This window comes from Schistocerca cancellata, chromosome 7, assembly GCF_023864275.1.
Source record: "Schistocerca cancellata isolate TAMUIC-IGC-003103 chromosome 7, iqSchCanc2.1, whole genome shotgun sequence".
Classification (NCBI taxonomy): Eukaryota; Metazoa; Arthropoda; class Insecta; order Orthoptera; family Acrididae; genus Schistocerca; species Schistocerca cancellata.
Genome location: NC_064632.1, coordinates 1,623,833 through 1,638,659, shown reverse-complemented (window position 1 = coordinate 1,638,659; position 14,827 = coordinate 1,623,833). Strand labels below are relative to the sequence as shown.

Genomic DNA, 14,827 nt, shown 5'->3' with positions numbered 1-14,827 from the left:
TCAGTAGTTAACCTCTCCTCCAAACCTCTCTCCCAATCCGAAACCTCTGTCCTATCCAAAGGCCTCACCTTCAGCCCCACTCCCAGATTTAACCAAACAGCCCTTGTCAAAGATTTACTGTCCTACACCCGTACTCTCTGCTGGAAATATCACTTTGCCACGAAGAAAAATGATCCTAATCCTACTCCTAATGATCCAACTCCCCAAGATACTATCCAAATTGAACCATGCCTGGAACAGTTCCGTCCTCCGTCACAGCGGGACCCACCTCCTCTTCCTCAAAATCACCCTCTCCTAACCTTCCAGGAATTTCTGACTTCCAGCCTTGCCTCTCAATCCTTCTTAATCCTACTCCCAACATCACCACTGCTGAAGCCCAGGCTATCCGTGATCTGAAGGCTGACCAATCCATCGTCATTCTTCCGGCGGACAAGGGTTCCACGACTGTGGTACTTGATCGTCGGGAGTACGTGGCTGAGGGACTGTGTCAGCTTTCAGACAACACTACTTACAAAGTTTGCCATGGTAATCCCATTCCTGATGTCCAGGCGGAGCTTCAAGGAATCCTCAGAACCTTAGGCCCCCTACAAAATCCTTTCACCTGACTCCATCAACCTCCTGACCCCACCAACACCCCGCACCCCTACCTTCTACCTTCATCCCAAAATTCACAAACCCAATCATCCCGGCCGTTCCATTGTAGCTGGTTACCAAGCCCCCACAGAACGCATCTCTGCCTACGTAGATCAACACCTTCAACCCATTACATGCAGTCTCCCATCCTTCATCAAACACACCAACCACTTTCTCGAACGCCTGGAATCCCTACCCAGTCTCTTACCCCCGGAAACCATCCTTGTAACCATTGATGCCACTTCCTTATACACAAATATTCCGCATGTCCAGGGCCTCGCTGCGATGGAGCACTTCCTTTCACGCCGATCACCTGCCGCCCTACCTAAAACCTCTTTCCTCATTACCTTAGCCAGCTTCATCCTGACCCACAACTTCTTCACTTTTGAAGGCCAGACATACCAACAATTAAAGGGAACAGCCATGGGTACCAGGATGGCCCCCTCGTACGCCAACCTATTCATGGGTCGCTTAGAGGAAGCCTTCTTGGTTACCCAGGCCTGCCAACCCAAAGTTTGGTACAGATTTATTGATGACATTTTCATGATCTGGACTCACAGTGAAGAAGAACTCCAGAATTTCCTCTCCAACCTCAACTCCTTTGGTTCCATCAGATTCACCTGGTCCTACTCTAAATCCCATGCCACTTTCCTTGACGTTGACCTCCACCTGTCCAATGGCCAGCTTCACACGTCCGTCCACATCGAACCCACCAACAAGCAACAGTACCTCCATTATGACAGCTGCCACCCATTCCACATCAAACGGTCCCTTCCCTACAGCCTAGGTCTTCGTGGCAAACGAATCTGCTCCAGTCCGGAATCCTTGAATCATTACACCAACAACCTGAAAACAGCTTTTGCATCCCGTAACTACCCTCCCGACCTGGTACAGAAGAAAATAACCAGAGCCACTTCCTCATCTCCTCAAACCCGGAACCTTCCACAGAAGAACCCCAAAAGTGCCCCACTTGTGACAGGATACTTTCCGGGACTGGATCAGATTCTGAATGTGACTCTCCAGCTGGGATACAACTTCCTCAAATCCTGCCCTGAAATGAGATCCATCCTTCATGAAATCCTCCCCACTCCACCAAGAGTGTCTTTCCGCCGTCCACCTAACCTTCGTAACCTCTTAGTTCATCCCCATGAAATCCCCAAACCACCTTCCCTACCCTCTGGCTCCTACCCCTGTAACCGCCCCCGGTGTAAAACCTGTCCCATGCACCCTCCCACCACCACCTATTCCAGTCCTGTAACCCGGAAGGTGTACACGATCAAAGGCAGAGCCACGTGTGAAAGCACCCACGTGATTTACCAACTGACCTGCCTACACTGTGAAGCGTTCTATGTGGGAATGACCAGCAACAAACTGTCCATTCGCATGAATGGACACAGGCAGACAGTGTTTGTTGGTAATGAGGATCACCCTGTGGCTAAACATGCCTTGGTGCACGGCCAGCACATCTTGGCACAGTGTTACACCGTCCGGGTTATCTGGATACTTCCCACTAACACCAACCTGTCTGAACTCCGGAGATGGGAACTTGCCCTTCAGCATATCCTCTCTTCTCGCTATCCGCCAGGCATCAATCTCCGCTAATTTCTAATTTCAATCTGCCGCCGCTCATACCTCACCTGTCTTTCAACATCATCTTTGCCTCTGTACTTCCGTCCCGACTGACATCTCTGCCCAAACTCTTTGCCTTTACAAATGTCTGCTTGTGTCTGTGTATATGCGGGTCCCCCTAGGGTGGGTCTTTCCGCTCCCGGGATTGGAGTGACTCCTTGCCCTCTCCCTTGAAGCCCATATCCTTTTGTCTTTCCTTCTCCTTCCCTCTTTCCTGACGAGGCGACCGTTGGTTGCGAAAGCTGGATTTTTGTGTGTATGTTTGTGTTTGTTTGTGTGTCTGTCGACCTGCCAGCGCTTTTGTTTGGTGGGTCTCATCATCTTTCTTTTATATATATATATATATATATATATATATATATATATATATATATATATATATATAATAGAAGGCAACATTCCACGTAGGAAAAATATACCTAAAAACAAAGATGATGTGACTTGCCAAATGGGGGTGCTGGCGGGTCGGCGGACACGCAAACGAACACAGACACACACACAAGGTTCAGGCTTTCGCGACAAACTGTTGCCTCGTCGGGAGGGAGGGGGGAGAGGGGGGGACGAAGGGATGTGGGTTTTGGGGGGGAGGGTGGGGAGTCGTTCCGGTCCTGGGAGCGGGGGGACTTGCCTTGGGGGGGGGGGGGGGGGAAGGGACAGGTATACGCTCGCGCACACACACACATGTCCATCCACACGTGTGCGGACACAGGCAGACATATTTATATTAAATATGTCTGCTTGTGTCTGTGTATGTGTGGATGGATATGTGTGTGTGTGCGAGTGTATACCCGTCCTTTTTTCCCCCTAAGGTAAGTCTTTCCGCTCCCAGGACTGGAATGACTCCTTACCCTCTCCCTTAAAACCTACATCCTTTGTTCTTTCCCTCTCCTTCCCTCTTTCCTGATGAAGTAACCGTGGGTTGCGAAAGCTTGAATTTTGTTTGTGTGCTTGTGTTTGTTTTTGGGTCTATCAACATACCAACGCTTTTGTTTGGTAAGTTACATCATCTTTGTTTTTAGATATATTTTTCCCACGTGAAATGTTTCCCTCTATTATATCCATGTAAGTAATAATATATTTATGCAAAAATAAGGGCGTAAACTGTTTTCAAATCTACATGATGGCATATGGTAGCTACAGTGTACTACATCAGATGATAACCACCGATGATGCCTTAAAATAAAATTCTAAGTGTGTCTGGATTAATAAAAGAGATTGCAGCATGAAAAGGTATTTAATTTAAAGAAAAAAGAAGTAAAATAAAATTGTCATTACAGAATAGATATTCCATTGAATTACTTTCTACGGCACAGACAGCTTGAGAAGAAAGTAAATGTTCATGATAATTGTAAAGTAAGTTTACATTCCATTCACACACCTTTTTACTCGGAGCTTTCATTGTCACTGCCTTCGGAACTGGAGTCGCTGGATATGAGAGCTAGAGTGACGATTAACGAATCCATTATTTCATCTCTGACAACTTCTTTCTGGTAATCTTCTTCTTGCAGTTTGTCAGTGTGATGCATGCAAGCTTCCCAATCAGCAATGGTGATTTTCTCTATTGCTTCATGGGCGACTCTTTCAGTGTCAGCCATTTTAAATGTAGTATTTTTGTCTGCCATGTATTTCTTCACCTGTGCCCACACCAGTTCAATGGGGTTATAATGGCAGTGATAAGAAGGTACTCATATCACTCTGTGTCCATGTTGCTTAGCTGTTGAGTCAATTTCGTAGTTTTTTACGCTGGTCTTCGACATCTTCACCAGTTCCAAAGCCTTGCTCTTGTTTGTGTTTCACTGTGCATTACATTATTATTTCGCAACCAAGAAACAATATCACTTTTCCTTATGCTTGTAGTGGGAGGCCTGTTGAAGACAACAGTGAAATAGCTTCCCCTGTTCATAACAATGACAGAGTCTGGATGCAAATAAGGCAACAGCTGATTCTGAAACCATTCTCGAAATGTTTCTCCATTCATTTTGGTATGGTTGTCAGATGTGGTTCTTGATTTTGATTTGAAAATAAGTTTACTTTCAGGCACAAACCTGGTAGCAGCAGAACCAGCGTGACATATTATAAGACGCCCTCCTTTTCTCACTGGAACTTTCAAACTGGATTGTCCATCTGTTGTTTGCCAAATAAAATTTGTAGTATGGCTTTGATTTACCCATGTCTCATTCAAGTAATAGACAGTTGACGTTCCTTTTGATCTGATGTCGTGCATTTTTCTTAGAAACATGATCCTAGTAGCAGCAATATCATTACGCTCCATTAAAAATTTGCACCCATCATTGGACTTTGCATATTTAGATTCAGTGTTCTTCAACATTCTTTGCATTGATCTTGCAGTTCCATCAGACCTAGTAGCTTCATGCATAACAGTGCACAATTTTGCTGCTATGGGGGACTCGCCTCTTTCATAAAATTCAAAAACCTCGGAACGTAACACATTTTGATCGAAGTCGTCGATTCCTGTTACGCTCTGTGGAACGCTATGTTTCTTCCCTGGAGACCGAAACACCACATTGCCAACTGCCTGCTCTGACAGCTTTGCCTCCTGTATAAGTCGCCTGACAGTTCGTACACCAATATCGCCACAGGCCACTGCAGTACGTTCCTGCACCTTGGCGACCTCGCAGATCGGCTCGCCTGAAACTGCCTCACGCTTGAAGAAAGAGTAAACTCTAAAAATAAGGTCTCTTGCCTGTTTGTGAAACACTTGACGACGTTTAGGTGTTTCGGCCATTATGGCAAAACTCAGAGAAGACCCAGTATACAACAGAAGTTGTCCAACCGCATTTTTCCACACGTAAAACATGGTAAAACTCTGAAATATGACGGAGCTTCAGACAGCACGAGGCGCGGAAACCAAATGAGCGCTCATTGGCGAGCTGCGCAGCTGTCTACTGCGCATCATCAACCGAGAGGCCATCAACACTGTCTCGAAGTGTAGTAGCACTTTACTGTCCCCCACCACTACCCTGCTATCCCTCTCTCCCCCCACCTCAGCTCCCTCCTTACCCCCATCCAATTGCCTCTCTCATGATGTGCTGCTGCTCGTAGTCTGGGTTCAACTGCCAGAGACTGTTGTCATGTGTATTTGCTGTGCGTGCGTGTGTGTGTGTGTGTGTGTGTGTGTGTGTGTGTGTGTGTGTTTTGTCTATTTTTGATAAAGGCCTTGTTGGCTGAAAGCTCATTTTATGACAGTCGTTTTGTTGTGTCCATCTGCACATCGACATCTCCACTATATGGTGAGTAGCGCCAGTCCTTTTTATAATATTGTTATGGCCCATCCTGGATTTTCCATTGTTTTATAATAATTTTCAGTTTTGTGTATTCAGGTTTTGGGTGTTTTCTACAAATATTTTGAACTACATCCATCAAAACCAAAATTGAAGAAACTATATCAGCTTTTGAAGGAAGCACCTTACCGTGGTCCAGAACTGGAAGATGAATTACAGGGACAGTTGTATACATTTGACGATCTTTTAGAACATGTGCAGGCAAGTGGAATGGAACTGAAAGCAGCTCTCCAGGAGACGCAAGCTGTATGCATAAAAGGTAAACTATATCATTTGTTCCGTGAAATAATTTATTGTGTATTTGACAGGTAGAACCATCATTGTTTCGGTTGCTAATGTCCTTTGTATGTATAGCACTGGCTGTGTACAAGAATATGCACATAATATGTAGTTACACCTTGTCACGAACCGTCTCTACTGTGCAGGATAAGTTAACTCCATAAGAACACCGTTACGGTGTGGCTAATGGCTGTAAAGTAATTTAGTAGAGCTGCCCTTGATGTCTCCTTTGTTGATGCTGCTGTGTCTGCGTTGTCCTTGTGGCTTCTTGTTGTCTAGGCGATGATTCCTTGGCTGCTTTGGGTCCAAGAAAAAGGTGCGGGTTTTTTAATTATTACTGGACTATCAAAAAATGATGCAGTATTCCACGGTTTCTTTGTATCAAACACATTTTTTGCAAGAACTATATGCACAACCACACTCAACCGCGGCCAACACACAAGTGCCCGAAAAACCGTTGTGGACCAAAGATCACAGTCATAAAGTACAAAGAACATACAATTCCAATATCGATCACAACACCTAACTTAGTACTGTCTTAAGTGAAACCTTTTTTCTTTTAACACGACTTTAGTATATAATGAAATAAATGAAATAAATAATGAAATAAAATGACGTCTATTTGTCAGTTCCATTACAATAGCCCCGCAAGAATTTTGTAAGTATGAAAATGCGAACAAAATTCTGACACCAGAATAATGGAACTACCAAGAATATAATTTTAAATAAATTTAAATTTTTTACTAGGACTGTTTCCTTTGAATTATGCTAACACTGAAATTGTTATACTCAGTAAAGGAAAACACAATTTTTAACCTTAGAGTAAATGAAACACGAAAGAAGATTCACAATTTTCACTTAGAAGAGCCCATAATGTTGTAGCACTTCACATGAAACCATTGAAAGACTGTAACTTTTAACTGCAGGCTTGTTTTAATTTCTTTTGTTGCCCACTTTTCACACTACTCACAGTCTGTCCCACATAGTCCATCTGCACATAGGTGACTTCCGTTAAAAGGTCTGATTTCTGCTTGTCCTGCAGTGCGTCTGTTTCCAAAGTTTAGCTGTTTGTATCGCTTCATTGACTATAATGCCATGTTATCTAAAAATCACATACAGAGATCACCTTTTGGTTACATAATGTTTATACGTAAGTACATGGTTAGGATACATAGTTAACCTTCTGTTAATGTTTATCTAGTGGGAGAAGTTTACAGTATCTGTCTGAGTAATACCACACAGATATGAACTGGTCCAAAAAAAAAAAAAAAAAAAAAAAAAAAGATTCTTCAAATCATAATAAATTCAATAAACATGTAATACAAATGCATTAACATATTGGGTGTAAAATATCTTATCGCAAAGACGTTACTCCAGGGGTAAAAAATTAAATTGTTTTCAAAAGTAAAGTTACAGGCAGCTTGTTACAGGGGTTCATTTTCACAGTAAAAATGCAAAGGTAGAATCATGAATGAAAGTTTTGGAATGGTATGTATCTATCAAAATTAAAAATATTATGCATTTGCAGTGGTTGAGAGAGAAATATACAGTAATTCATGTAATTTACTGAAAATGATTGTCTCCTTGTAGAGTTGGACATTTCAAGCACTTAAGTGTGTAGTAATTAGGATTCTGCCTTTAAGAGTAAAAAATTTAAAAAACTTTACATTTTAAATGACGTCTCAACAAGTGTGGTGTGAGAGTTACCCAAACTAAAATTACACAAATTATCAAACATCAATCAAATTGCATAAACATACAGAAATATCAAAAACTAACATGGCTAGCATATTACACGGAAAATTCATTGCAACCACTTCATACAGTGAATACATATTAAACAAATAATAAACATTTTCAAGGGCACGAAACTGTATCAAAATCAGACAATTTTTTGATAGATAAAATATAAAGTTAAAAACTTTTGTTGAGTCACCTTGTAACTTTCTCAGAATAGTCTTACCCCTTTTGTTTATACAATTTCAATGAAACAATATTCCTTAGTCCGAGAACTTTCCTGGATTTAGGATACACCAACCGGTATGCATTTGGGTGTGGATTATCTACAATCTCGAATGGACCCATGTATATATCAAAGAATTTCTTTATTTCAGAAGTTAGAATTTTTGATTTCTCATGTGATTTTACTAAAACATAATCTCCTACTTTAAACTTGGTTGCTTTGATCTTGCCATCATGTCGTCTTTTTCTAATTTCCCCCTGTTTTATCATTGTTTCTTTGACTATGGCTTCACGTTCATGCATAGTCATCATTGTGCATGGTGGAAATTCTACGAGTTCAGTGATAATGTTGTCTGGTTTTAGATGAAACATAATTTCATAAGGTGAAAATCCTGTGGAAGTGTGCTGCAAGCTGTTCATAACATCTTCAAAGTCTCGTACGTGGTCGTACCATGTAGGATGTTTATGACTGCAATATGTACGACATAAACGACCAATCTCGCGCATATACCTCTCAGCTGGGTTTGACGATGGATTATATACAGATATTTGAACATGTTTGATTCCTGATTTATCAACAAAGGCTTTCCAAACTTTTGACAAAAACTGAGAACCGTTATCTGACAAGATTGCTTTTGGTTTCCCAACATTTAAGAAATAGTCTTTTTCAACTTTTGTAACTATCTCTTTACCTGTGGCTTTTCTGACGGGATACAACTTGATTAGTTTAGAAAATACATCCACCATGACAAAAATGTAGCAGTGCCCACTCCTACTCCTTGGAAGTGGCCCATAGAAATCAACAGCGACTAAGTCTAGAGGTTGTGCAGGAATAATGTTTTGCATTTCACCTTGACATTTTCTGTTACTTACTTTGACTCGTTGGCACTTATCACAAGTTGGCAATTCTTTTCTAACTTTCTTGGCCATATTGTAGAAGTATACGTTTTCTTGTAATTTCTGCATACACTTCTGTACGCCACAATGACCATAGCTCTCATGAGTATATCTAATTAACCTCTCAGCTTCCTCCTCAGGCCAGCATAGTTTCCAATTGTCCGAGTCTTCGTCAGTTCTCCTAAACAGAGTACCTTTAAACACCTTATAGTACTTATCTAATTTTTCATAGTTCTTTTTCCCTAAACAGCTCTTTACTAATTTCCAATTTGCATCACGGTTCTGGTTCCTCCTGATTTTATCACACAATGATCTAACAACTTTTTCATCTGTGACCCCTTTAATATACCTCATTTTAAACTGTTTTTCTTCATTCTGATCAAAAATTTCTGTTTCCCCTCTTACTGGTAGCCTTGATAGAGCATCCACAACTATGTTGTCAGTGCCTTTAATATACTTAATTTCAAAGTTGAATTGTTGTAAATACAATGCCCATCTTGTAAGCCTATCATGATAGAGCTTGCATTCCTGTATATAGCTTAAGGCTTTATGATCAGAGTACGCTATTACCTTGTGTCCAAGTAAATAGTTCCTGAATTTTGAAAATGACCACTGTATGGCTAATAGCTCTTTTTCTGTTACTGTATAGTTCTTTTTATGCTTCAGTAACATTCTGCTTGCAAATGCAATTGTAGCATGAACTCTCTCCCCATTGATTTCTTTTACTTGAAATAATTCAGCACCTAGACCATAATCACTGCGGTCAGTATGTAAACAGAAAGGTAAATTGAAATCTGGTCTGTGTAACAGGTTCTGGTTATTCAGTTCCTTTTTTTATTATGTCGAAAGCCTCTTGACAATCTTTACTCCATATCCAAACAGTGTCCTTCTTTAACAATTTACTTAGACAGGGTGTGTTTAAGCTTTGTTTACTTACAAATTTTCTGTAGAAACCACATAGCCCATAAAATGATTTCAGTTGTTTTCTGTTACGGGGTATAGGAAACTCTGCAATAGCTTTAATTTTGTCTGGATCAGCCAAAATTCCTTTTTCTGTTATGACATGTCCCAAAAATTTTAATTCAGGTACTGCAAATTTGCACTTTTCTAGTTTTAGTGTCATTCCCCCTCTTCTAAGTTTCTCACAAGCCTGTCTTAAAAGCCTAACATGCTCATTCCAATCTTGTCCCGTTACTAAAATGTCATTTACATAAATCACTAATTTGGACACAAGTTCCTGCCCAAGCACATGGTCTAAAGCTCTATTGAATTCTGCTACCGATGAGTTCAAGCCAAATGGGACTACACAATACTGATAGCAACGGCCATTGTAAAGAAAAGCAGTGTATTTCCTAGATTTGGGTGCCAGGGGTACTTGGTGAAAGCCTGAGGTTAAGTCTAGACTTGACATGTCCTTGAACTTGTGCAACAGCTCATCAATGTTTTCAGGGTGGTCTGTTTCCCTGTGTAAGATCTTGTTTAAAGGCCTGGAGTCAAGAACTATTCTCACTCCCCCATCCCTCTTTGACACAACTACCAGTGGGTTATTATAAGCACTGATACTCCTTTCAATAATGCCACACACTTCCATCTTATGTAATTCTTTCTCAACTGCTGTACGTTTTGCTATGGGCACACCATACGGTTTTATGAAAAATGGGTCATGTGGTCTTACTAGCAAAGTACATTCGTAACCCCTAACTTTCCCTGGAATATTGCTAAAGACATCACTGTATTCCCATAACAAAGACTCTAGTTCCTGTTTTTGCTCATCATTTAGGCCGCTAGCTTCTGAAATCTTAGTGTTTACTAGAGTGTTGAAATCTACTTCACTTAAATCTAGCTCCGTTATGTGTTTGTCAACATATCTTTTCTCCTTTACAAGATTTATAGTATTAAATTTATCATTACACAAAACTGTATTTGATCTGACAAACTTGGTGGAGATACACCCCCCATTTGGTGTTGTTATGGTAAGTTTTTGTCCTCCCCAGTCAAATCTTGCATCTACAATACGAATCCATGACATCCCGAGAATACAGTCCTCACTGAGGCCTGGTATAACTAGGCATCCATGTGTAAATGTGACTCCCTCAATTGTAAAAGATAACAAAGTTTGTCTTTTCACAGTTTTACTATGTTTTCCTGTAGCCCCTCTTATTTTCACTCCAATGACTGGCATTTCAATGTAATCTTTCTCGCACTTCAGCTTTTTGCTTAGAATTTCAGATATTCCTGAGACCTGACTCCCTGTGTCTATAAGGCACTTGCCTTCCCAGGTACCAACTTTTGCTCTAATGAACGGACTACCTATGTCATCACCTTTTTCAGGCTGAACGTATTCATACAATAAATCATTTTGGATTTCACTGAAACAATGACTTTCTGACTTACAAATATCTAATTGCTGTCACCTTTATTATCTACGGTCATTACATTAACACACACATCATTAGCACTGTCACTTGCATTGATAATTTCATTAATCCAAATATTTTCACCCATATAACATTGTTCACCACTAAGGTATTTATCCTTCAGTTGTTCAACAATAATATGTTTAGTGTTTTGCCACCAATCAGGATATAAAATTTGAGACATATTAAGAATCATTTTTCTAAAATTGCTATCATTTTTAATTGCATCACTATTTAGCCACATATTATAAAGAAATAATTCACCTTTGTTCATTGCAAATGGTAGCCTACTTGCACAGTCAGTTTTACTGTTCAGGGAATCTCTATCAACTGCCCAGGTTCCTTCATAAGATGTTGGATTACAGAGCCTATTGGTTGTGACACTGGCATTAACACCACTTAAACTGTTAATAACATCCTTGGGTACATCTACAACATGCATACCAGTATCTCCCACAACACCCAATGCCTCCATTTCCTCTTTCAAGCAAACAAAATATTTTTCACCATCATCATGTATCATTAAATCTTCATTTTCCCAAATACTACAATCATCAACCTCTCTCTCCCGAAAACTTAAAACGTTGCTTTCACACCCAAGTGTTTTTGATTCTTTGCTCGTTAAATCAGTGTCAACAATTTGCTCACTTGGTTTCCTCACCAGTGCATCAATTCCTAAATCATTTAAATCATTAATCTGCTGGTCCTCTGACAAACTACAAGCCTCTGCCCATTCATAAAATTCAACCAAGTCAATTATTTTCTCTGGCTCTTTATTACAACCAATGTGTTCATCCTTAACAGGTACTGTGTTTAGAGGGTAGTACACGTTCATAAGATAACTACTCATTACTTGAGACGTATCTCTTGGTGCAACGTAGTCACTGTTATTGGTCCATCTATTATCTATGCTTTTCGCCCCTACCTTGTGGACCGACAATGGAGCGCATGCTAGTTTTTTACTTCATGACTTCCCATAGCATTTTGACTCCTGGTGTCACTGTGTTCACGCCAATTCCTGTTTTCAGAATCCCTGTAATTACTTCTGTTCCAATTGTTCCCAGATTGTCCTCTTGAATGGAAATTATAGTTTTCCCTTGAATGGAAATTATTATTAATATTCTGACTATTTTGTTCCCTATGATGAAAACTATGGTTGTTGGGCCTACTGTTTTCCCTCCTGTTAAAACTAGTGTTTCCCCAACTATGATCCCCACCTCTTTGTGCATGATTGAAATAGTTTTTTGGTTTCCCTACTTTGTCTATAATCCTGTCAAGTTTATCCACATAGTTTAGAAATTGTTCAATGTTGTCATCTGGTCCATACACTAGGTCCCATTGCACATCTGCTGGCAACCTTCTCTTTAAAGCATCTATCTGTGTGAGCTCATCGAAGGGTTTGCTCAAATGTAAAAGTTTCTTCAGTTGATTCTTACAAAACTGTTTCATAGTCCCCTGTGTTTCTCTATAATTTGGCCCATTCAGGAACTCACTCTTTATCCTGGCTTGTTCAGTTTCAGACCAGAACCGTTTTAAGAACTCAATTTCAAATTCTGCATAAGACATGTCCATAGAAAAATTTTGATTGGCCCATGACAAAGATTCTCCCTCCAAAAATTTTTTAACAAACTTAATTTTGACACTTTCACTCATATTGGGCAAAAAATTGTCTCTACAACTCTGCAGAAAGTCAACAGGATGCAAACTACACTCATTAGAAAAGTTTTTACGTGGAATATTGGATACTAAGGTACATGTGTTCATAGAAAAATTTTTGTTAGCTACATCATTGCTAAATATTTCAAACTTTTGGTTTAACTCTGATACTGTACTTTTTAATTCACTAACGTCTGTCTTAGTTTCAATCTCATGGAGTTTTACTGTGTTACTGACTGTTTCCACTTTATCATTCACAACATTTAGTTTAGAATCTACTCTACTTTCGAGATCTACTGCCATAGCTTTTACATTTACACAAACTGTATCTATTTGATTATTAACATTAACAAAACATTTTGCATTTTTCTCTCTGTCTGTGACCAGTTCATTTTTTACAGACTGAATTTTGTTACTCAGACTAGATTTTACTTCTCCCACTTTAGATTCTACCGCCAAAATCTTTGTTTCTGCCTTGCTAAGTTTCTTGTCTATCTTTAAAATATCGTTGCGAAGTTTATTACCCCAAAGTAAGACATTATCAAATTTTTTGTTCATAGCTCCCTCTAGACGCGACACTTTCTGATTTATAACCCGAAAACTGTCCGCGACCGTCTGATTCATGCTTTGCAATTGTTCTTCATTAGCTTGTAAGCGGGCTGCAGCAGTCTGATTTAAAGCTAACGATTGTTCCATCATTTGTAATAGTGATTTAATGTCCAACGTCTCACGTTTTGATGAATTAAGACTCTGATCTGCTTCTTTGACTGACTCATCTTTCGTTTTTACCGGCATGTCTACGACCCCAAACACTAACAAATTTTCACAATCCTGTTCGGATTCAGCACCACTTTCCTCTTTCACAATGGTCATTTTCGTGAAATTTCACACACAAAATAATAAAAGGAATAAACAGCACTAAACAAATGTACTTATCTTTTCAGTCTGGGTCCTCACTCGTGTGGTTAGTCCACTTTACTGTTTCGTTTCGTCTCCCTTTACTTCCATGTATAGCACTTCTTCGTGCCACGTGGTCATTAGACTTCTGCAAAACAGATTTCGTCAATCCAGTACATATCAATGTCTTGATCCCGGACGAGCCCCCAGTTGTCACGAACCGTCTCTACTGTGCAGGATAAGTTAACTCCATAAGGACACCGTTACGGTGTGGCTAATGGCTGTAAAGTAATTTAGTAGAGCTGGCCATGATGTCTCCTTTGTTGATGCTGCTGTGTCTGCGTTGTCCTTGTGGCTTCTTGTTGTCTAGGCGATGATTCCTTGGCTGCTTTGGGTCCAAGAAAAAGGTGCGGGTTTTTTAATTATTACTGGACTATCGAAAAATGACGCAGTATTCCACGGTTTCTTTGTATCTAACACATTTATTGCAAGAACTATATGCACAACCACACTCAACCGCGGCCAACACACAAGTGCCCGAAAAACCGTTGTTGACCAAAGATCACAGTCATAAAGTACAAAGAACATACAATTCCAATATCGATCACAACACCTAACTTAGTATTGTCTTAAGTGAAACCTTTTTTCTTTTAACACGACTTTAGTATATAATGAAATAAATAATGAAATAAAATGACGTCTATTTGTCAGTTCCATTACAACCTGCTGTTCACCATGCAAGATTAATTTGTAAGATTGAGCATTTTATCAGAGTGACAATTGGCATTTTTTTGTATGTGAGAGTATACAAATAGGATGTGTAAGATTGTGTAATTAATTACTGTAGTTATGCTGTAGTGATGTCTGCATCTCGTATTTCCGTTAAAAGTGGAATCTTTGGTATAAATAGATAGAAATATGGCAATAAAAAGTACTTAGTGGAATATAAACAATGGAAGGCATAAAGGTAACGGTTCATCAAATAGTTGATGCATACTTTTTTCAGTCAGAGGTGATGAAGAGGTGCTGCTTTGCATCTGGTTCGCGGGGGTTAGGGACATGTTGGATAGAATTAGGGGCATGCGCATTATGTCGTGCAATCCTCTTTGCTTCAGTCCCCCACAGCCTCTGTACCACAACTCCCTCCAGTCCTGT

General features: G+C 40.0%; 1 protein-coding gene across 1 annotated transcript in view; it reads left to right on the top strand.

The window, feature by feature from the left end:
* LOC126092475 (sister chromatid cohesion protein DCC1) overlaps positions 1-14,827 on the top strand; it is a 119,824-nt gene that overhangs the window by 59,354 nt on the left and 45,643 nt on the right. The window contains exon 4 of the mRNA XM_049908090.1: positions 5,604-5,823. Within this exon, the coding sequence (XP_049764047.1) occupies positions 5,604-5,823 (220 nt within the window). The remainder of the gene's footprint in view (positions 1-5,603; positions 5,824-14,827) is intronic.